At 44.1% G+C, this 22010-nt stretch overlaps 2 protein-coding genes across 5 annotated transcripts; one reads left to right on the top strand and one right to left on the bottom strand.

Moving 5' to 3' along the window:
* Positions 1–6687: 6687 nt before the first annotated feature.
* Positions 6688–13076, bottom strand: stard7 (StAR related lipid transfer domain containing 7). 4 transcript variants are annotated; one of them, XM_049739128.1, is made up of 9 exons: positions 12133–13076; positions 9636–9852; positions 9306–9469; positions 9174–9223; positions 8721–8831; positions 8240–8322; positions 7909–8008; positions 7729–7813; positions 6688–7562 (listed from the first exon to the last, which is right to left on the bottom strand). In XM_049739128.1, the coding sequence occupies exons 1-9, from the start codon at positions 12182–12184 to the stop codon at positions 7381–7383; spliced, it is 1044 nt and encodes a 347-aa protein (XP_049595085.1). In that variant the 5' UTR covers positions 12185–13076; the 3' UTR covers positions 6688–7380. The 4 variants fall into 4 exon arrangements, with proteins under 4 accessions (XP_049595085.1, XP_049595084.1, XP_049595086.1 ...); XM_049739127.2 differs by lacking the exon at positions 12133–13076 and adding an exon at positions 11002–11550; XM_049739129.2 differs by lacking the exon at positions 12133–13076 and adding an exon at positions 11056–11550.
* Positions 13077–13325: 249 nt separating this feature from the next.
* On the top strand, positions 13326–20794 carry slc20a1b (solute carrier family 20 member 1b). Its single transcript, XM_049739050.1, has 10 exons — positions 13326–13680; positions 13757–13897; positions 14240–14325; positions 14415–14511; positions 17157–17276; positions 17803–18072; positions 18176–18725; positions 18802–18987; positions 19236–19320; positions 19413–20794. Exons 1-10 carry the CDS (start codon positions 13326–13328, stop codon positions 19575–19577), a joined length of 2055 nt encoding a protein of 684 aa, XP_049595007.1. The 3' UTR covers positions 19578–20794.
* Positions 20795–22010: the final 1216 nt, after the last annotated feature.

The following is a 22010-nucleotide window of genomic DNA, read 5'->3' as shown; positions in this document are numbered from 1 at the left end:
GAGTTAGGGTTAGAGTTAGGGTTAGGGTTAGAGCTAGGGTTAGAGCTAGGGTTAGGCTTAGAGCTAGAGCGAGGGTTAGGGTTAGAGCTAGGGTTAGGGTTAGTGCAAGGGTTAGACTTACTGCAAGGGTTAGGGTTAGAGCTAGGGTTAGGGTTAGAGCTAGAGTTAGGGTTAGAATTAGAGTGAGGGTTAGAGTTAGGGTTAGAGTTAGGGTTAGGGTTAGAGCTAGGGTTAGAGCTAGGGTTAGGGTTGGGGTTAGAGCTAGGGTTAGGGTTTGAGCTAGGGTTAGGGCTAGGGTTAGGGTTAGGGTTGGGGTTAGAGCTAGGGTTAGGGTTTGAGCTAGGGTTAGGGCTAGGGTTAGCGATAGGGTTAGGGTTAGAGTTAGAGCTAGGGTTAGCGGTAGGGTTAGAGCTAGGGTTAGGGTTAGAGCTAGGGTTAGGGTTAGAGTTAGAGCGAGGGTTAGGGTTAGAGCTAGGGTTAGGATTAGGGTTAGAGCTAGGGTTAGCGTTAGTGCGAGGGTTAGAGCTAGGGTTAGGGTTAGAGCTAGGCTTAGGGTTAGGGTTAGAGTTAGGGTTAGGGTTAGGATTAGGGTTAGGGTTAGAGCTAGGGTTAGAGCTAGGGTTAGGGTTGGGGTTTGAGCTAGGGTCAGGGTTAGAGCTAGGGTTAGAGCTAGGGTTAGAGTTAGAGCTAGGGTTAGGGTTAGAGCTAGGGTTAGGGCTAGGGTTAGTGGTAGGGTTAGAGTTAGAGCTAGGGTTAGGGTTTGAGCTAGGGTTAGGGCTAGGGTTAGCGGTAGGGTTAGGGTTACAGTTAGAGCTAGGGTTAGCGTTAGTGCGAGGGTTAGGGTTAGGGTTAGAGCTAGGCTTAGGGTTAGAGTTAGAGCGAGGGTTAGGGTTAGAGCTAGGGTTAGCGTTAGTGCGAGGGTTAGGGTTAGAGCTAGGGTTAGCGGTAGGGTTAGGGTTACAGTTAGAGCTAGGGTTAGCGTTAGGGTTAGAGCTAGGGTTAGGGTTAGAGCTAGGCTTAGGGTTAGGGTTAGAGTTAGAGCGAGGGTTAGGGTTAGAGCTAGGGTTAGGATTAGGGTTAGAGCTAGGGTTAGCGTTAGTGCGAGGGTTAGAGCTAGGGTTAGGGTTAGAGCTAGGCTTAGGGTTAGGGTTAGAGTTAGGGCGAGGGTTAGGATTAGGGTTAGAGCTAGGGTTAGGGTTAGAGCTAGGGTTAGGGTTAGAGCTAGGGTTGGGGTTAGAGCTAGGGTTAGGGTTAGAGCTAGGGTTAGCGGTAGGGTTAGAGTTAGAGCTAGGGTTAGGGCTAGGGTTAGCGGTAGGGTTAGAGTTAGAGCTAGGGTGAGGGTTAGGGCTAGGGTTAGCGGTAGGGTTAGGGTTAGAGTTAGAGCTAGGGTTAGCGGTAGGGTTAGGGTTAGAGTTAGAGCTAGGGTTAGGGTTTGAGCTAGGGTTAGGGTTAGAGCTAGGGTTAGGGTTAGAGCTAGGGTTAGGGTTAGAGCTAGGGTTAGGGTTAGCGCTAGGGTTAGGGTTAGAGTTAGTGCGAGGGTTAGGGTTAGAGCTAGAGTTAGAGCTAGGGTTAGAGCTAGGCTTAGGGTTAGGGTTAGAGCTAGGGTTAGGGTTAGAGTTAGAGCGAGGGTTAGGGTTAGAGCTAGGGTTAGAGCTAGGTTTTTTTTTTTTTTTTTTTTTTTTTTTTTTTTTTTTTTTTTTTTAAACTACCATTTAATGGTAGTTTTTTTTTTTTTTTTTAAAACTACCATACACGGTAGTTTAATGGTAGTTTTTTTTTAAACTACCATTTAATGGTAGTTTTTTTTTTTTTCTTTTTTTTTTTCCCCAAAAAAACTACCATACACGGTAGTTTAATGTAGTTTAATGGTAGTTTTTTTTTAAACTACCATTTAATGGTAGTTTTTTTTTTTTTCTTTTTTAGTTTTTTTTTTTTCAAAAAAAAAAAAAAACTACCATACACGGTAGTTTAATGTAGTTTAATGGTAGTTTTTTTTTAAACTACCATGTATGGTAGTTTTTTTTTTTTTTTTTTTTTTTTTTTTTTTTTTTTCAAAAAAAAAAACTACCATGCATGGTAGTTTAAAAAAAAACTACCATTAAACTACATTAAACTACCGTGTATGGTAGTTTTTTTTTTTTGAAAAAAAAAAAAAAAAAAAAAAAAAAAAACTACCATACATGGTAGTTTAAAAAAAAAACTACCATTAAACTACATTAAACTACCGTGTATGGTAGTTTTTTTTTTTGAAAAAAAAAAAAACTAAAAAAGAAAAAAAAAAAAAACTACCATTAAATGGTAGTTTAAAAAAAAACTACCATTAAACTACATTAAACTACCGTGTATGGTAGTTTTTTTGGGGAAAAAAAAAAAAAAAGAAAAAAAAAAAAAACTACCATTAAATGGTAGTTTAAAAAAAAACTACCATTAAACTACCGTGTATGGTAGTTTTAAAAAAAAAAAAACTACCATTAAATGGTAGTTTAAAAAAAAAAAAAAAAAAACCTAGCTCTAACCCTAGCTCTAACCCTAACCCTCGCTCTAACTCTAACCCTAACCCTAGCTCTAACCCTAACCCTAAGCCTAGCTCTAACCCTAGCTCTAACTCTAGCTCTAACCCTAACCCTCGCACTAACTCTAACCCTAACCCTAGCGCTAACCCTAACCCTAGCTCTAACCCTAAGCCTAGCTCTAACCCTAACCCTAGCTCAAACCCTAACCCTAGCTCTAACTCTAACCCTAACCCTACCGCTAACCCTAGCTCTAACTCTAACCCTAACCCTACCGCTAACCCTAGCCCTAACCCTAACCCTCACCCTAGCTCTAACTCTAACCCTACCGCTAACCCTAGCCCTAACCCTAGCTCTAACTCTAACCCTACCGCTAACCCTAGCTCTAACCCTAACCCTAGCTCTAACCCCAACCCTAGCTCTAACCCTAGCTCTAACCCTAACCATCGCTCTAACTCTAACCCTAAGCCTAGCGCTAACCCTAACCCTAGCTCTAACCCTAACCCTAAACCTAGCTCTAACCCTAGCTCTAACTCTAGCTCTAACCCTAACCCTCGCACTAACTCTAACCCTAACCCTAGCGCTAACCCTAACCCTAACCCTAGCTCTAACCCTAACCCTAAGCCTAGCTCTAACCCTAACCCTAGCTCTAACCCTAACCCTAGCTCTAACCCTAATCCTAACCCTCGCCCTAACTCTAACCCTAACCCTAAGCCTAGCTCTAACCCTAACCCTAGCTCTAACCCTCGCACTAACGCTAACCCTAGCTCTAACCCTAATCCTAACCCTAGCTCTAACCCTAACCCTCGCTCTAACTCTAACCCTAACCCTAAGCCTAGCTCTAACCCTAACCCTAGCTCTAACCCTAACCCTAGCTCTAACTCTAACCCTAACCCTACCGCTAACCCTAGCCCTAACCCTAGCTCAAACCCTAACCCTAGCTCTAACCCTAACCCTAACCCTAGCCCTAACCCTAGCTCAAACCCTAACCCTAGCTCTAACCCCAACCCTAACCCTAGCTCTAACCCTAGCTCTAACCCTAACCCTAACTCTAACCCTAACTCTAACCCTCACTCTAATTCTAACCCTAACCCTAACCCTAGCTCTAACCCTAACCCTTGCAGTAAGTCTAACCCTTGCACTAACCCTAACCCTAACCCTAGCTCTAACCCTAACCCTCGCTCTAGCTCTAAGCCTAACCCTAGCTCTAACCCTAGCTCTAACCCTAACCCTAACTCTAACCCTAACTCTAACCCTCACTCTAATTCTAACCCTAACCCTAGCTCTAACCCTAACCCTTGCACTAAGTCTAACCCTTGCACTAACCCTAACCCTAGGTCTAACCCTAACCCTCGCCCTAGCTCTAAGCCTAACCCTAGCTCTAACCCTAACCCAAGCCCTAACCCTAGCCCTAACCCCAACCCTAGCTCTAACCCTAACCCTCGCACTAACGCTAACCCTAGCTCTAACTCTAACCCTAACCCTACCGCTAACCCTAGCTCAAACCCTAACCCTAGCTCTAACTCTAACCCTAACCCTACCGCTAACCCTAGCCCTAACCCTCACCCTAGCTCTAACTCTAACCCTACCGCTAACCCTAGCCCTAACCCTAGCTCTAACTCTAACCCTACCGCTAACCGTAGCTCTAACCCTAACCCTAGCTCTAACCCCAACCCTAGCTCTAACCCTAGCTCTAACCCTAACCATCGCTCTAACTCTAACCCTAAGCCTAGCACTAATTCTAACCCTAACTCTAACTCTAACTCTAACCCTCACTCTAATTCTAACCCTAACCCTAGCTCTAACCCTAACCCTAGCTCTAGCTCTAACCCTAACCCTAGCCCTAACCCTAGCTCTAACCCTAGCTCTAACCCTAACCCTAGCTCTAACCCTAACCCTAGCTCTAGCTCTAACCCTAGCTCTAACCCCAACCCTAGCTCTAACCCTAACCATCGCCCTAACTCTAACCCTCACTGTAACCCTCACTCTAATCCTAACCCTAACCCTAGCTCTAACCCTAGCCCTCGCTCTAACCCTAACCCTAGCTCTAACCCTAACCGAAGCCCTAACCCCAACCGTAGCTCTAACCCTAACCCAAGCTCTAACCCTAACCCAAGCTCTAACCCTAACACTAGCTCTGAGATTCGAACCTGGGTCGCTGGGGTGAAAGCCCAGAGCAGTAACCACTACTCTATGGAAGCCTTGCTCTCAATGAATGGGACATGTATGGTTTTATGGTTACACGAGCACCTGTGTTGCAAATTTTCTAGGATAAAATTTTTTGGATCCCACTGAGATTCGAACCTAGGTCGCTGGGGTGAAAGCCCAGAGCTCTAACCACCACCCTATGGAAGCCTTGCTCTCAATACATGGGACATGTATGGTTTTATGGTTACACGAGCACCTGTGTTGCAAATTTTCTACGATAAAATGTTTTTGGGTTCCCACTGAGATTCGAACCTGGGTCGCTGGGGTGAAAGCCCAGAGCAGTAACCACTACCCTATGGAAGCCTTGCTCTCGGTACATGGGACATGTATGGTTTTATGGTTACACGAGCAACTGTGTTGCAAACTTTCTATGATAAAACTTTTTGGGTTCCCACTGAGAGTCGAACCTGGGTCGCTGGGGTGAAAGCCCAGAGAACTAACCACTACCCTATGGAAGCCTTGCTCTCGGTGGATGGAACATGTCTGGTTTTATGGTTGAACGAGCAACTGTGTTGCAAATTTTTTGGGTTCCCACTGAGATTCGAACCTGGGTCGCTGAGGTGAAAGCTCAGAGCACTAACCACTACCCTTTGGAAGCCTTACTCTCAGTGTATGGAACATGTATGGTTTTATGGAGCAGCTCACAAGCGACTAGCTGAAGACTCCACAGCAGATGTCATCACAACACGTTGTGTACACGAACACCTAGCAAAGTACAATTTAAAATGACACTTTCGAAGTACCCAAAGTTAAACTTACAAAAGAAAACCCATAACAAATAAAACTTACACAAGAAGAGCCCTAACGTGGCACTTGACAGCTGTCAGTGTCAAATGCAAAATGTAAACAAGGACCATGTGAAAATTAGGTCAATGCAATCTCCGGTTAGTCACAATTATTTAGGCAGATAATTATGGGATATTTTGGTACACTACACGAGGTAAAAAAAAATAATTAAATAAATAAGAAAGTGTAGCGAACGATTTGGTGAACGATTCTTTTGAACAAATATTTTGAGTGAACCGATTCTAGATTCAGTTCACTTCAGAACTAGTACAAAACAATGCAAGCAATTGCCGACTGCTGGTCGAAATAGCCGACTGGTTAGTGACTCGGGCTCTTGCTCGCCAAGAGCTTGGTTCGATCCCAGGTGCGAGGAAATGCTTTTGTTGTGCAATTAACCCTTTATTTATTTATTCTCTTTTTTATTTTTAACCTCGCGTAGTGTACCTACTCATATTGTCATATAAAGCAGTTAACCAAATGTCTGATTTTTATGTTTTAATTGGCGAATATAAAAACAAGGAATAAGACGCCAGACAGGTTTTAACATAAATGTAAATTAATAAATAAAAGCTAATTTCAAACCAGCAATCGAATGTGAAATTGCAGTAGATATATTGGATAACAATATTTAGGCGTACATAGGTATACACGTTATTTAAAAAGGACTATAAGTGTTATAGTACGATACAAGTGTTTACCAGCTCAGTGGCCTAAGAGGAGAGTGTCCGCCCTGAGATTGGGAGGTTGTGGGTTCAAACCCCTGCCGAGTCATACCAGTGACTATAACAATGGTACCCATTTCTTCCCTGCTTGGCACTCAGTGTAAGGGGTTGAAATGGGGCCCCCCCTGCTGCTCACGATCATTGGGACTTTTGGCACTCAGTGTAAGGCAGGGGTGTCCAAGTCCAGTCCTCGAGGGCCGCATTCCTACATGCTTTCCAAGTTTCCCTCGTTAAACACACCTGATTCAAATGACCAGTTCATCCTCACGTTCTGCAGGAGCCTGATCATTGAATCAGGTGTGTTTAACGAGGGAAACTTGGAAAACATGGAGGAATGCGGCCCTCGAGGACTGGACTCGGACACCCCTGCTTTAACATAAGGGTGTCGAACTCCAGTCCTCGGGGGCCGCATTCCAACAGCCCACTTCAAGAACATGGAAATGCATATGTTGCCAGACATATTAGCAGGCTGTAAACTTAGTTTTATTATTTCAAAGCAGTGCATTATTTGTACAGTTATTACAGGACGAACACAGCAGAATTACAGAGAACACCAGAGCTTCTGCATCTCATTTCAATCCAGTTTGGGAGAAAGCATTGAAAAAAGAAAAAAAAAAATCAGTGTGACATGTTAGCACGCTACAAAAAAAAAATTGAAATGAGTTAACTTTTTTTGTTCATTTCTATCTTATGTTTTCCCGCTTGTGAAATGATACCGGAACAGATTCCAAAGTGTTGTTTTTCTCCAGACAAGGACTAAATGTGTACATCGGACGTGAGGATCTCCACGGTTGTTATAAGACACTGTGCCCCTGCTACGGAAGGACTGGTTTCACCTGTTTTTAAAGCCCTCTTATTCTGTTGACATAAAAGCAGAAACAGCATCACTGTGACTCATATGAAGACGAAGAAAAAAAAGGAGTGTTCTCCCATCGAGGCCTTCATCTATCTCTATTCTGATGGAAATACTGTACTGCAAAAGCACATCCACTCAAATGTCATGAAAGGCCCAACAACAGGCAGTGGGACCACACCACACATTGGCAGAGGTCCATTCTTCTTTTTCGAAGCTTCATCTACCAAAAAACAAACACCTTCACACATGTCGTATCCACAAAGTAGGCTTTGGAGGGTTTCATCTGTTAAAAGTCACTTCAGGCGAACATCTGACTGGAACCGCTGCCGTGTTTGTTCTCAGCGGCGAGACGCTCCTGGTTCTGCTGGCGGCCCGCGTTGTCCTTGGACTTGATGACGCTAGTGTAGTCATAAATACCAACCTCCAAGTTCTTGGCCTTCAACGCAGCAGTGTGAAGCTTCTCGAGGAAGTCCGGCATGCCTGTCAGGATGTGATAGAAGACATCGGTTTTATTTTCTACACATGGACTACAATGCCAAATGCTTTTAAAGCATTGGATGTGTGCCATATTAGAAACTATATAAAACATAAATTAAATGTCCCAATTTTTTTTTTATTTTGCAACTCATTTGAGATGTGAGCTCACCACTTGACACCATCCAGCTCACACAGTAACGAGGGAAGGCAGTCTGAGGGTCGTCACTGTAGGTTAGCAGGTAGTCAAATCCATTCTGTCAACATCATCAACAAGTGTTAAAAACTTTGGATTCTGTAACCTGAAAATATTGTTTTATTATGACTGAAAATTGTCAGATTCGATTCGAACCTCATCGAAGGACTTGTGGGGACGGATGACCATCTTAGATTGATATGAGTGAACTCTCACAAAATTTTGAGACTCTGGGACTCGAGGATGCTGCACGGCTCTAATAAACACAATGATGAAAAAGGACAAGATATTACATATGAATTTCACATTACGTATTCCATATTAATTTTTTACGTATTACATATTAATTTCACATTTATTTTATTTACAAGGGGCATATGAACAGTTGAATATGAATTCTTAACACAAGTTTTTTCAATTTAATTTTATACAAAGTCAAAATAACAGTCCTTACATAGATAAATAATATGTATGCTTTGTTTCTTACCTGGAAACTAGGATCATCAGGTTGTTTTCCACGTCCACCTCATAGCGTCGTACATACACGTAGTCCCTGGAATACATGGGATACTGTAGAGGAAGAATAGACATCAATTTATAAGGAAAAACTGTACAGTCTTCTTTAAATGTTATATACGAAAAAAAAAAAACTTCTCCAAGTACCACCATCATGGCCAGCATTAAAATAGTGTTCATCAAAAATAACATGGCTGTTTTATTTCTATAAAGTATTTTTTTTCTAAATCACTGCAACATTAATTACTTAAATAATGATTTAATATAAACACCATATTTTTTTTTATAAAATGCAAATGTATTGAACTCAAAAGCGAAATAAAACAATGATGTTTTGGTAATGATTCTTTCTCATACCACTAGAGGGCGGTCACATGCCACAACAATGCTAAAACGCTGATTTAGCAGCTCTTTAGAAAGTAAATAAATGAGAAGGAGAAGGGGAAACTCACAGGAAAGTGCGTAGCCCAGTGTACAATTTCTGAGCCAGTGTTGATGTCCCGGTCCACCACTTCTAGTTTGATCACCAGGGCATCCCACTTCTTCCTATACTCGGTATCCAACTGCAAAAGACAAAGCAGTGGTCAGTCAAGTGTTGTGCTATTTATATTCCGTGTATTAGTACAAGCAGAGTGTTAACATTGCCTTGGTGACAGAATGATTGCGCTTGAGGTGACTCCATAAATAGAAGACATGAAAGCACTGTGCTCAGTAGTAAAGGCTTGAAATATCAACAAATATGAGTTTTATTTGTAATTTTATTTTTTCACTTCTTTACCGACTATTATTTTTCTAACCCACTTTTTTTTTTTTAATGTGCATAGGTTTTATGCCTAACATGGACCTCAGGTCACACCAATGGCCATTTCAAACTAGAGTGACATAATAGAAAAAGACATTGGTACCTGCACATTGAAGAACTGCCTTGGTGTGACATCAGTGTATGAGCCCAACACTGCAATAAAATACAGATAAAAACAAATGTCGACAGCTCAAATGGGCCACATGTATTACAAGCCAATTTTTCCATTTGTAACCTCTGTACTCGTAGAGGTGGCTGTCGGGGATCGGTCGCTTCCACACACGGAAGTCCTTCTTCTCCATCACAACTTCCCAGCCCTGCTCCACGTGACCACTCACTGTGCCTGCATGTGCATTTAGACTCTTTACAGCATCGAGGGCCTCAAGCTCCAGGCCGCATCTGGACAAATGTACAAACATTTTAAAATGATTACATCTAGAACATTCAGGGGCACAAATTTGGTTGGTGATCCTAGTCTAAGCAAAGCAAAGGGTGCATGCATGACAAATGAAGACTTTTTTTTTTGGTTGGAATGACAGACACAATAGAATAAAAGCTTCCAAACCTGTACATTTCCTCATCTTGAATCTTCTCATTGTCCCACATGAAGACCCCAGCAAGTGCCGCGATCAGCTTGCCCGGGGAGGGATGCTTGCTCTGGAACCTGCGCCATAAGCTGCTCACCAGGGTCCATCGGGTCCTTTCAGAGTACAAGTTGGAGTAGAGCTCGGCAATCCGACAAGCACGCCGCAACCTCTGGCCGGTGACAAAGCCGCAATGGTCTGCGAAGATTGACAGCAAATCCTTGCTTCTGTGTCCAGATCTTGTTGCAGACTCCGTGGCAAGGACCCCCACCCGGCGCAGGGTTGATAGGAACAGGCCAGCGGCCCTGCCCAGCCACGCCGCTGAGCCTTGGCCGTCGTCATTCTGCACAGCCCGTCGAAATGACCTAACCCCTGGGACCCTGAGTGTCCTAACGCCGACCTCGGTAGTGACACGACGGGGCACGGAGTGAAACATGACGGCTTGCTACGACCGTGGAAATTGCTCCCAACAGGCGGGATAACTCTTCCAAAATTCGAGTAGCAAAACGCTAGTGGAAATATTTAGCTCCAAGCACTAGGCGAATGTTTACATTAAAAATTATATGGAGTATTTGAGTTCGCAAGTGTCCATTCTTGCTTGGTGAACACGCGACTTTTAGCATCGGCTAGCGTTAGCACGTCACTTGCGCACATTAATGAGCTGAGATTGTTTGGAATTAGATTTGCGAATACCTGCGCTTGTAAATATAAGTACCTCAAAACGTTAGATTATCCAAAATGTTCTAATATTCTGGAGCCAAATTGTATTACGCACGTCCCGTGCATAACAACTCCTTTGACCTCTTCCTACCGTCTAGTGAACACGCCCACCCGGAAGTCAATAGGCTTACAGCCTTCTAACAAGCGTGCTGATTGGGCAATGATCAACAATATGGTGAGTTTGATTGGTCGAGAAGGGAAATCGTCTATAACGTATTGAATCGGTACAAGCATGTGCGTTTCAAAAGTATTTTATGGCTGTTACATCCATATAATGGACAGAAATGCAAAACATACTGTGAGGACAGTGTGCCAATACAACGACTACATCATTAAAAGATCTTTCAGGTGGCACAAAACATATCTTACTAGGGAACAGCGAATAGTTCAATCCCAATCATTAGCATTAGAATGAAATGCATGAACGGGAGTTGCTGTGAAAATCAATGCACATTCGGGGAAATCTTTCAGCTTGGCGGTAGGTGGCGTCATTTATCCAAGAAAACAAAAGCTATATCTGCTGAGCATACCGTGATCACGCATGGAAAATAAATTCTACAGTATGTAATTAGATGACGTAAATACTGTTTGAATAATTCATTCAATTTCTAATTTAAATTACAATACTTGCTCTCTGCATACGCTGGCTTTGTCCGATAGAGGATTTGATGGCGTACTGACCACCTTTTGTAAAACGACACCTTCCCCTCTTGACTTCACTCTGCATGGTTGTTTCCGGCAGTCATTGCCAAACCGACAGGATTGCTAAATTACCCGGAAACGATAAGTGATGTTCCTCGAAATGCTGCTTTAACGTCATTTAGGGCGGACCGCCAAAACGAATATCAAGAAATGCCAAGTTGGAAGGTTTTTCTTCCACCAAGTGTCATGCAAATCCATAATAATTAAGGATTATGATACTGAGTCCTTTTTAATATAATACCCAACAAATACGACGGTAATTACATCACATAACCCAGGCATTTCTCTAGATTCTCTTTTTATACAAGATCCTGCTGTTTTTCTTCATTTTCAAGAATGTCTCGTCCTGGTTTACACCTTTAGTTGTTGTTTTTTTCAAGCGCAAGAGTTGATTTAGTTATCCTACTCCTACCAGAGTCTTATTTTCTTATATCATCAGAGTGTGAGTACTTTTTAGAGTAACAAAGTGCCTCTTGAATTTGAAAGCAGTCCTGTCAGCTGGGTGGAGGTTACTGTAGCGATGTGGTGGAGGGGCGGGACAAGCCAATGATAAAACCCTCCTTCACCCGCTCGTTCGCCGGCAACAGCGAGCGGACGCACGCGGTGGTGAAGCCTTGTGAAATTTTAACGGTTCTGGAAACTGTTCTGGAAAAGAAGACGCTGCTATCTATTCGTGTCAGCTTGCGCCGCTTAAGATAATTTATATTTATTTCTTTTTATAAGGCCTTTTTTTCGGTGATCGCATTTTAAATCTAATTTGAATTCTACACGGTCCCTCCCTCGCAACGTTCCGGTGAGCGCGCGCGCGCTATCCTGTTTATCTTAGCGCCTACAAGGATTTTTTTTACAAACGAAAATTAACTACTGGAAGTGCGGTAAGTGAATTTGTGTGGTGTCACGTCAAAATGATGGAACCTGTGGGTTTTCGCACACGTCTCGATTGCAGCTTCAACTGGATCATTGCGGATAACTGTTAGCATCCACTGTAGCCGACTGTCTACCCTGAAGAATTACTTTGATGCGTTAGTTTGAATGAAAAATCTTACTCCTACTTACTATTACGCGAGGAAAAGGTGGCGGATTTGTTGGTCCTTTGACAAAAATCCATCCGGGCGAATGCTCAAGTCGAGTTGTACTTGTTACTCGTTTATACGACACAATGAAAGTCGTCAATGGTATACGAGTGGGGGCCATCTGTCCAGCACTTTTGCTCGGCAACATTTAGCTACAAGCTACATGTCGCAATTTCCTTCAGCGATACCACGTATCGAATAAAAGTGTAAATAATTAACACTGCCGCGGTTCACTTAACGTGTAGTAAACGGAGTGTTTAAACCGGCTGAAGTGTCACCCCTGTTCGGTGAAGATGGCGAAGGGTTCAAGTCGTGTGAATGGGCGACGACACGTGCGCATGATTAAAGATTCCTTCATCTATTATTTCCTTTTTCCCACTGCCAACACACAAAATGCTTTGTTCAGTTAAGCCCCCCGAGTGTTTCGATCGAGCAGGGTGGGATTGTGTTATTTATATACGCGTATAAGCACACGAAAAGCCGGTTTTGTGTGGCGATTTCATCCGAAGATGGCTACCGTGTCCCGCCTACTTGCGTTTAGACAGTGAGACGTTTAAAATTTCAGGATATTTCACAATCCACCCTCGGTGTTTTATAAATCATTTTTTGGGGGGTTGTTATTGTATTTTCTCAATTTTAAGTGAGCACATATTTGTAATTACAAAAATGTCACGACCCCCCTAAAATAAAAAACAAGTGTACATACTGTGAACTGTTTGAAGGGCAACAGGTTAATTGTACTTACTAGTGGGAGAGCATTTAATTGTTTTGCCTGTCACTAGCTCACATTGACAGATGAATAAAGATGCAGTATTTGTAGTTTATAATTTGGGCCGATTAAGTGGAAAAGGATAGTTTTCTGTGACACACCTGATTTGGGAATCCCTGATCTAAAACACATTTCTCTCTCGGTTCTTTCAGGATGTTCTCCTGCTCATCTGCTGCTCTTAAAGTTGCACAATGGCTGCCTCATCACACCGAGCACTAACCCAGACCCAAAGAAACTGTAACTTGTTTAACATAATTATAGGATAGCAATAAGCCTCATCAGTTGGCACACTATACCTCTGTTTTCTTGCCTGTCCCTGATTTGGGCCTTCAAGAAAATCCTCATACCTCCAATAGTTGATCTGTTTGTATATTTATAGTGTTATTAGTTTTACGAGGTCATTTACAATGGTTACGACAATGACAACCGTGACTGCAACGGTGACTGCAATCGTGGAAGCGACGCAGGGCCCCTTGACGGAATACTTATGGCTTCTGATCATCGGCTTCATCATCGCCTTCATCTTGGCCTTCTCGGTGGGCGCCAATGACGTCGCCAACTCATTTGGTACTGCGGTGGGCTCCGGGGTGGTCACCCTCAAGCAGGCTTGCATCCTGGCCACCGTGTTCGAGACTCTGGGTTCGGTGCTCCTCGGCGCCAAGGTCAGCGAAACCATCCGCACGGGGATCATCGACGTGGCCACGTACAACAGCTCCGATTCCGAACGTGTCTTGATGGCCGGATACATCAGTGCCATGTTTGGTGAGCATCGGCGTCACACCTCTGATTAAAAAAAAAAAACAATTGCAGCTAGCTGAATTTTCTCGATTGTCTTCAGGTTCTGCTGTGTGGCAGCTGGCTGCCTCCTTCCTCAAGCTGCCCATCTCTGGAACACACTGCATTGTTGGTGCTACCATCGGCTTTTCTTTAGTAGCCCAAGGCCAGCAGGGAGTCAGGTGGCTCCAGCTTCTCCGTATTGGTAAGTCACATGACACGCCTGGTGTTTGTTAGAATGACTTGTGGCGATGCAAATAAGAAACTACAGCCTTGTGGTAGTTTTTAAAGAACATTTGCCAAATTGTTGGACTCCACAAACACATTTTTTAGCCCATCCCTGCAACACAGACTCAAAGGCACACCGTAGTCTCTAATTACTAATGCTTGCGGTAACTCGATATTTAGCAAGCGTTTCCTATTGGTAACCTGATGAAGAGGAAGAATGGATGGAAATTTCGCATTGTTGACTAATATGCTCTTGTGTCAGTTTTTTTTTTTTTATCCTGACTGATGTTTTTAACTAGCCTGTTTGTTTATTTTGCAGTCGCGTCCTGGTTTCTGAGTCCCCTTCTGTCTGGCATGACGTCTGCTGTGGTTTTCTACATTGTGCGCGTTTTTATTTTGCACAAGGTGAGTTTGAGATTAGATCACTGAGTGATATACGAAGGAAATTTTCCTTGGAGTGATTGGGAATATTTGATTGGGATTCCTCTCTGCAGAAAGACCCGGTGCCGAACGGACTGAAGGCCCTGCCCGTGTTCTACGCCATTACAATGGGAATCAACCTGTTCTCCATCATGTTCACTGGAGCGCCGAGTAAGTATCACCGTCTGGTCTCATTCACGTCTCTCTCCGCGTCTGTCCTTGGCCACAGCTTAAAATAACTGCTCCCTCACGCAGACTGCAGGGTGCCCACGCATATTCCAGGCTCAACCAGACTGTTTATCCTCATAACTTGTGTTTATTTTAACATGTTTTTTTTTCGGGGCTTTCTTGGTCGCTTGTGGTTGGAAGTGGGTCATAGGCTGAATGAAAATGTTAAAAGCGGAGCACGGCAGGCAGACGGAAATAAGAATTCACTTAAAGTCTTGACGTCACTGTCTGTGGCCTTCTCACACAGAAGAGGAAAAGAGAAGTAACAAGGGTGTGCTTTTATTTGCACTAATGCTTGTGGTCTATGAAATCATACGTAACCTTTTCTGAATACATGTTGCCCCTTTTAACGTCGAGAAACATTTTAATTAAACGAGCAACTTTTGCTCCTTTTGTGTTCTTCTCTCTACAGGGCCTAACAAGATGTTAGCTGGCCTGGGCCATTAAATGGTGGCTACAGGCCAGAGTAGGACCAGATACACTTGTGGTTTCATCGTAACCCATGAGCCTGCTTAGCCAGGCACATTCTGTACAATTGTACTTGGGTTTAAAAAAAAAAAAAAAAAAAAAGGTGCGGAAATTCATTTTAGACACATTAACAAATGCCTTCTGAGGCACAATTTTTGCCACTCAGTATGTTCTCCGCTGAGTAACAGTATAGCCAAGCAAGGACAGTGCAGTTGGTGATAAGGCCTCAGATGCTATCATAGTAGCACGATAGGATAGCAAACATTCCAGGACACATTCCAGCACTTGATATACACACACACACACACACACACTAGTGGCAGAGACCAAGTCAGCAAGGCCAATGCGATCACTGGGCAAGTTGAGGCTCAGCTGACCTATAGTCAAGTCAAGGAGCCTTGGAAATGAACAAAAAAGTCACATTTTGAAGGAAAGAGCTGTGCAAACTGCAGTAAACAAATCCTCTTATTGCACGCCAGACAGAGCGAGTGCGTGTCTGGGTCAGTGTCATTGTGAGGGAACAAGCCGACCCTCGCACCAGCCTCCATTGATGAGAGCTCAATGCGGTTGGCTGGACGGGGATTTACTGCCTGAGTTACTCTGAAAAAACAAACACCCCCTCGGCATTTGTTACCGTGGTGACACTAGGCAGCGGCATAAAACTGACTTTTTGTTGTTTTTCAATTTAAGCTTGCTTCCTGGAACCAACTCATGAGCCATCCCCCCAGGGGTAGCTAATTTTAGATATTGATTTATGATTTTTTTTTTTAGGTGCTAATACTGAACTCAAAGACCTTTTTTCCCTCCTCAGAGCTTGGCTGGGCAAACGTTGGGTTAAGTCGCCCACGTGTCCATAAAATATCACTCTCTCTGTCACTTGCGTAATTAAAGTTGGCGGCTGACTGAAGGGAGAAAACAACACTCTGTGTAATTGTATAACGGTGTGAGGAGGTTTTTGGGGAGGGGTGCGGAATGGCACGGTGGTTAAAATTCCATTTGCTGCGCAGTCCCATCCATCCCACTTAATGGCTGCGGCGGGACTGTTTTGCAGGAAGCCCGTAACTGCGTCACAATGACACACAGGCGGACTGACGTGAATAACGTCTAGCCCCCAAAACCCACTTTATTTTTTTTCCTTCTTCTGACACCTGTTTGTGAACATCTCGCACTTCACATGAGCCTCGTGAAGGGCAGCGAGCTCAGCTGCTCACAGAACCGTATCCCTCTGGTTATTCGTTTCACGCCACGCCCACTCCGAAGGCCGTGCAGCTCTCTTACATAACCGAATAAACAGCAGCGAGGTGCTCTGCGGTCTCCTGCTGCAGCGTGACCCAGCTGACGCCGAGATAGACCGAGAACTCTGCCCTCGAACGCGTATCGGCCTCGCCATTTCTGTTTGCTTTTCTTCCACGAGCACTTTTTTTTTTATCCACCGAAAAGGTGGTTGGGAGGTTGAAGTCGTTACGTTGTGCCTGCGCACTGCATCGTGCCGACGTCAGCTGCACCAGCTCTTGCTGCAGTGCTGGCATCAAGGTGCTCTTTTTGCTCCCCCCTCCCCTCTCACTCCTCATTGAAATGTCACCTTTTAAGGAACTCCTCGTTTCTGTGCTCTTGTCAGCCCTTCATGCTAACATTGTTGCTCTTTACACTTTGTTTTTTTTTAATAGCTGTTACATAAGCGTTCAGATCAAGGGGGTACGCATGTTTAACTAGAACTACATAACAAGGCCGTCAAGTTAATATTTACATACGGAGCACAGCCAGGGCAGGGCGCGTGTCCACTTGTCAAAGACAGTATTGAGACACCGCTGCAGCTCAAATCACAGATTGCTCCGTACCAGTGACGTCGTGATCATATTGCATTGTGCAGCTCAAATCACAGATTGTTCCGTACCAGTGACATCGTGATTATATTGCATTGAACTAACTGTTAATGACCCACTCCGGTCTCTACTAAAAAAAAAAAAAATTTGAGCAAGTGGCCATCCCCCTTTTAAAGCTGACTGAGCTGCCCACAAAAGAAAGTGGCGCCCGCTGCCCGTTTGTTTAAAAACCTGCCTTTTTTTCCCCCCTCCTCCTACTCCATTTGTGTGTCTTGTGTGTACCTGGTGGTCCTCCAGTGCTGGGATTAGACAAGCTCCCTTGGTGGGGCGTCCTGCTCATCTCGCTCGGCTTCGCGGTGCTGACGGCCTTGGTGGTGTGGTTCGTCGTCTGCCCCCGCCTGAAGAACAAGATTGAACGTAAGTGGATGACGTTTGTGACGTGACTGAGCATCTTCGCTCTGGTCACAACCAGTTTGGATGATGCAATACAAGCAGCCAAAAGTTCAGAACACATGCAGAATATTTGTCAGCTGCATCCACACACCTCTATAATTATAAATACATCTAAAACTTTTGATCAATGAAATTTAATTTCGCACAAAGACAACATTGTGTACAAAGAGTGAGACCTCAATTTACAGGTTATTGGGAATGACCAACTATCTAATTATAAAATAGAGCCCTTGAGCACATTTTCACATCCCTGCTGGACTAGATCACTGAATCCACAAACACTTGTCATGTGAGCGACAAGACAGTTTTTACAAGGGAAGCTGTGAGGGGTCGTGTAAATACATTACTTGTCATCTGATTCCTTTTTTCAAACAGTATTTTCCCCTCACTTGGTTGTGCACTCATGAAAGGAGCCCCATGTCCTGTACTTGCACTTTGTTTGGATGAGTCCCAAGGAATGTCTCACTCTCAACTCGCCTCCCTTTGCTAGGAGATATCAAGTCCTCCAGCCCATCAGAGAGCCCCCTCATGCAGAAGAGCGAGCTGCAGGAACCCCACTGTCCCATTCTCAAACACACCGACAAGGACGTGCAGTCAGCCTCGACTGACGAGGAAAGCCCCGCGGCCCCGCCCCCCTCCGAGGAGCGCCGCGTGGCGTTCAACATCGGAGACTGCGACGAGACTGAAGTAGTCAAAGAGCGCAAGGTGGCCTTTGACATCGGGGAGTCCGATGAAACCGAGTGTAACAATGCAAATGGGGGTAAGTTGACTATAGTAAAAAAAAAAATTATTTCCCCACCTTAACTAAAAAAATCTGTACAATAAAATCCAGATGTCTTGAACTTGCGTATCTCGCTCTCCAGTCCCCAAGCAGCACAGCAACGGCTCTGCCCATCAGGCCCAGTTCAATAACCGGCCGGCGCAGATCCCGAGCAACGGCTACAGTCAGTACCACACGGTCCACAAGGACTCTGGTCTCTACAAGGACCTCCTGCACAAGCTCTATCTGGCTAAGGTCGGCGACTGCATGGGCGAGGGCGGCGACCGACCCATCCGCCGCAACAACAGCTACACATCCTACACCATGGCTATCATCGGTATGCACGGCGACTTCAAGAACAAGGATGGCGAGCCCCAGGATGGGGCGCCCGGGCAGGGCCAGGATAGAAAGCGCATACGCATGGACAGCTACACCAGCTACTGCAACGCCGTGGCCGAGCACACCACGCCCGAAGGCCTCGGCGAGGATGACGTAGCGTTGGAGATGGGAAAGGAGGACGCGGGAAGTACCCAGAGCTCCCTGGATGAGGATGGACTGGACGCGGACAAACCCGAAGTGTCCACGCTCTTCCAGTTCCTTCAAATTCTCACCGCCTGCTTCGGTTCCTTCGCTCATGGAGGAAACGATGTCAGGTATGTGTCCGTTTGACATTGGGTGATGTGTTACTCAAAGACACTGGCGCTGACCTTTCCCTTTGGGGTCGTGCAGCAACGCGATTGGCCCGTTGGTGGCGCTCTGGCTGCTTTACAGCAGCGGCAGCGTGACGTCCAACGATGCTACGCCCATGTGGCTGCTGCTCTACGGAGGTGTGGGCATCTGCATGGGCCTGTGGGTGTGGGGCCGCAGAGTCATCCAGACTATGGGCAGGGACCTTACACCCATTACCCCATCAAGGTAAAGCCAATAGTATTTTTTTTTTTTTCAATTGGGTTAACTATAAATTATTTCATTATAACCTTTAACATATTAAGCAATTGGCCAATTATTAAATTCTTACTTTTTTCATTACAATAATTACATATACTGCATTAGCACAGCAATTTTTAATTAGCAATTTAATTTAAAAACATTTTCCAGCCATTGCACAGAACAGGATTTGCCCAAAAGCCTTGTTTTGATTCCCTCCTTCGTCTCTTGCGCAGTGGTTTCAGCATCGAGTTGGCGTCGGCTGTGACCGTGGTAGTGGCTTCTAACATCGGACTGCCCGTCTCCACCACACACTGCAAGGTAGGTTTACGCTCACACTGGATTTAGTCAAGTGTGGCCAGGGCTCCAGTAAACAGGAAGTGCACTCGACTCAAGGGGAATGTTTTTGTCAGGTGGGCTCTGTGGTGGCCGTGGGCTGGCTTCGCTCCAAGAAAGCGGTTGACTGGCGTCTGTTCCGCAACATCTTCATGGCCTGGTTTGTCACCGTACCCATCTCGGGTCTGATCAGCGCCGCGATCATGGCCATCTTCATGTATGCCTTCAAAAGCACCATGTGAGCCTTCGGTCCCCTGCTGGGGAGAAGAGAGAGAAGACGACGACCGCTCCGGTGTGCAACGAGAGGAGTGCAGTTGGGTGGGGTTCACCTCAAGCCAATGGAAAAGGAGGGGAAAAAAATACTTGATGTTTAGTGGGACTTGTGATATAGGCCTTTTGGTTCACGGCGGCGTCATGCAACAGCCCACAATATATTGCTTGTTTCCAGTCGGGCCTCCCATTGAGAAAACTTGTTGCATTTCTTTGTTCTCATTTGCTTTTCATGTCTTCTCATTCTGTAAAAGGCAACAACTACTAGTACATTCTTTTTTTTTTTTTTAACTTTGCAGTTCTGTAAATACAACGGTACTGTTTTAACTCCATTTTGCAAAAAGGTAGAATCAGAATTAAAATGCAGTATTAGACTTATGCAGAGCTCGGCTTTAACATGTGCTGGAGTAGATGCAAAGCTTTTTTTTTTATATATATGAACTGAAAACCAGGTTATTGTTTGAGTCAGATTCTAAACGATTGGTATACTCCTGCAGTGAGACCAATGTATTCAATACATTTAAAAAAAACAACACTGTTGAGGGATAGAAAATCATATTTACAAACATTTGACTCATGATATTGCTAAAGACAGAAGAACGAGAGGCAGGCAAAAAGCGAATTGTGCATCTAATCAACAAGAGTGTCCATGCTTAGTGTGATATTTGATCGTTTCTTGTAAGTGTGGCGTGTTCAAAGCTATTTTTAGAATATGCACCAGGCCAATAAAAACGAGGTACAGAAAGCAAATGGCTGACTTCGCCAAATACGTGCCCCTCGAGAACTATCAGCGCCAGCTATTGAAACACTGAACAATATCGTTACATGAATTGGATGTGAAACCAAGAATGTGCTGAAATCCAGTTTACCTTATCAATCCTTTGTTACATTTACACACAGGTGCCCAATTGCCTCTACAGCGGGTTTATTTTTTTCCCCCCTCTTTTAGCTGGCAATTGAAAAAGCACTATTTTGCATTTGAGAACAGACGTTGCATTCCATTGGTAGTTGTGTAAATGCTCTAGTTGCCTTAAAATGGTTCATTTGCTCTTTAGTTACCAAAGAATTTTCTATTTTTTTTTGTTTTTTTTTTAAATATGAACATACTGAGCCACGTTATTAATGGGACAAAGTCAAGAAACAATGTTGTGTCAAAGTTCAACAATAAAAGTTGGGTTCTGAGTGTGAATATTTTGGATGCCTTACAAGGAAGGAAACTGGAAAATTACAACACAGTGGTGTGGTGGTTAGCTCAGTGTTAGCTCGAGTCTGGGTTTGAATCTTAGCCTATTTGTATCAAGTTTCATGTCTTCCTGTGCTATCGTGGGTTCTCTCAGTTTACTCTGGCCCCCTCCCACATTCCAAATGCATATGTTAGTTTCACTCAAGACTCTAAATTGCCTCCTCACAGGAATGTCAGTGAGCAGTTGATACGAATATTTGGAGATTACCAGTAACAAACAACCAATTAGTCTAAACCAGTCCAACTTGAAAATTGCCCCAAAAAAATCTCCAAACTTAACACGGTGGTTTCCGGAACTAAAACGTTGCTGTGTTCATTTGACAAAGCTGGCAAGACATGACGCTTGATAATGTTTGAATACATGAAAAAATATATATATTAGTATTTAATTGGTGCTTCCACGCTGTACAAAGTGCTCCCTTCCATGCGGATGCGTGCTCTCGCTCGAGTTCGTCTATTAGGCGGGAAAAGAACACACACCCACATAAAAAGTCACAGTTAAATTCCTATTAGAAACATGAACTATGACTTACATTTAGCTCCCTTCTTAATCGGAACTCACTCAACAGGTTTTACTCAAACAGGTACAATAATTTGTGTTGACATAGTTGTGTATACAGGCAACAAGCACACCATTCTTTCACTTAACACTGCAAAAAGTAGCACGAGCAAATATAGTTACTATATAAATCCAGAACAATAAGCACCAGGGAGAACTGTCCTGGTTTGTGTCCTACATTTTAGAGCCAGTCTAAAGATTTGGTCATCTTTGCAGTGATCACATTGTTGTTGGCACTTTTCAGTCAACTTGTTTAAAAAAAATATCTTTTTTTTATAAAGCCGCAAGTGTGGTATGTGTAAATGTTGTGTTCGCAGCCAAGGCCTATAAAGGGGTTTTGACTATTTTCAGCTGGCCCAGACTGGCTGTGTCCAGTTTCCCCCACAACATGCTGCATTGCATAATCACACATTCACACACAGACACACACTGAGTTACTTAAACTGCATTGGGGCACATTGGTGTAGTGGGACGCACCTGCTGAGGCTAAGTTGAACCTCTTCCCGATTTTCAGGCCACTGCGGACAAAACAAGATAGTTGTGAGGATAGGATTTGTAAACATGACACTGATAGGCTGCGATTCCATGGCAAGATTTTTATAC

This window comes from Syngnathus scovelli, chromosome 13 (assembly GCF_024217435.2).
Source record: "Syngnathus scovelli strain Florida chromosome 13, RoL_Ssco_1.2, whole genome shotgun sequence".
Classification (NCBI taxonomy): Eukaryota; Metazoa; Chordata; class Actinopteri; order Syngnathiformes; family Syngnathidae; genus Syngnathus; species Syngnathus scovelli.
The sequence above is the reverse complement of the archived record's forward strand: the minus strand, read 5'-3'. Positions and strand labels throughout refer to the sequence as shown.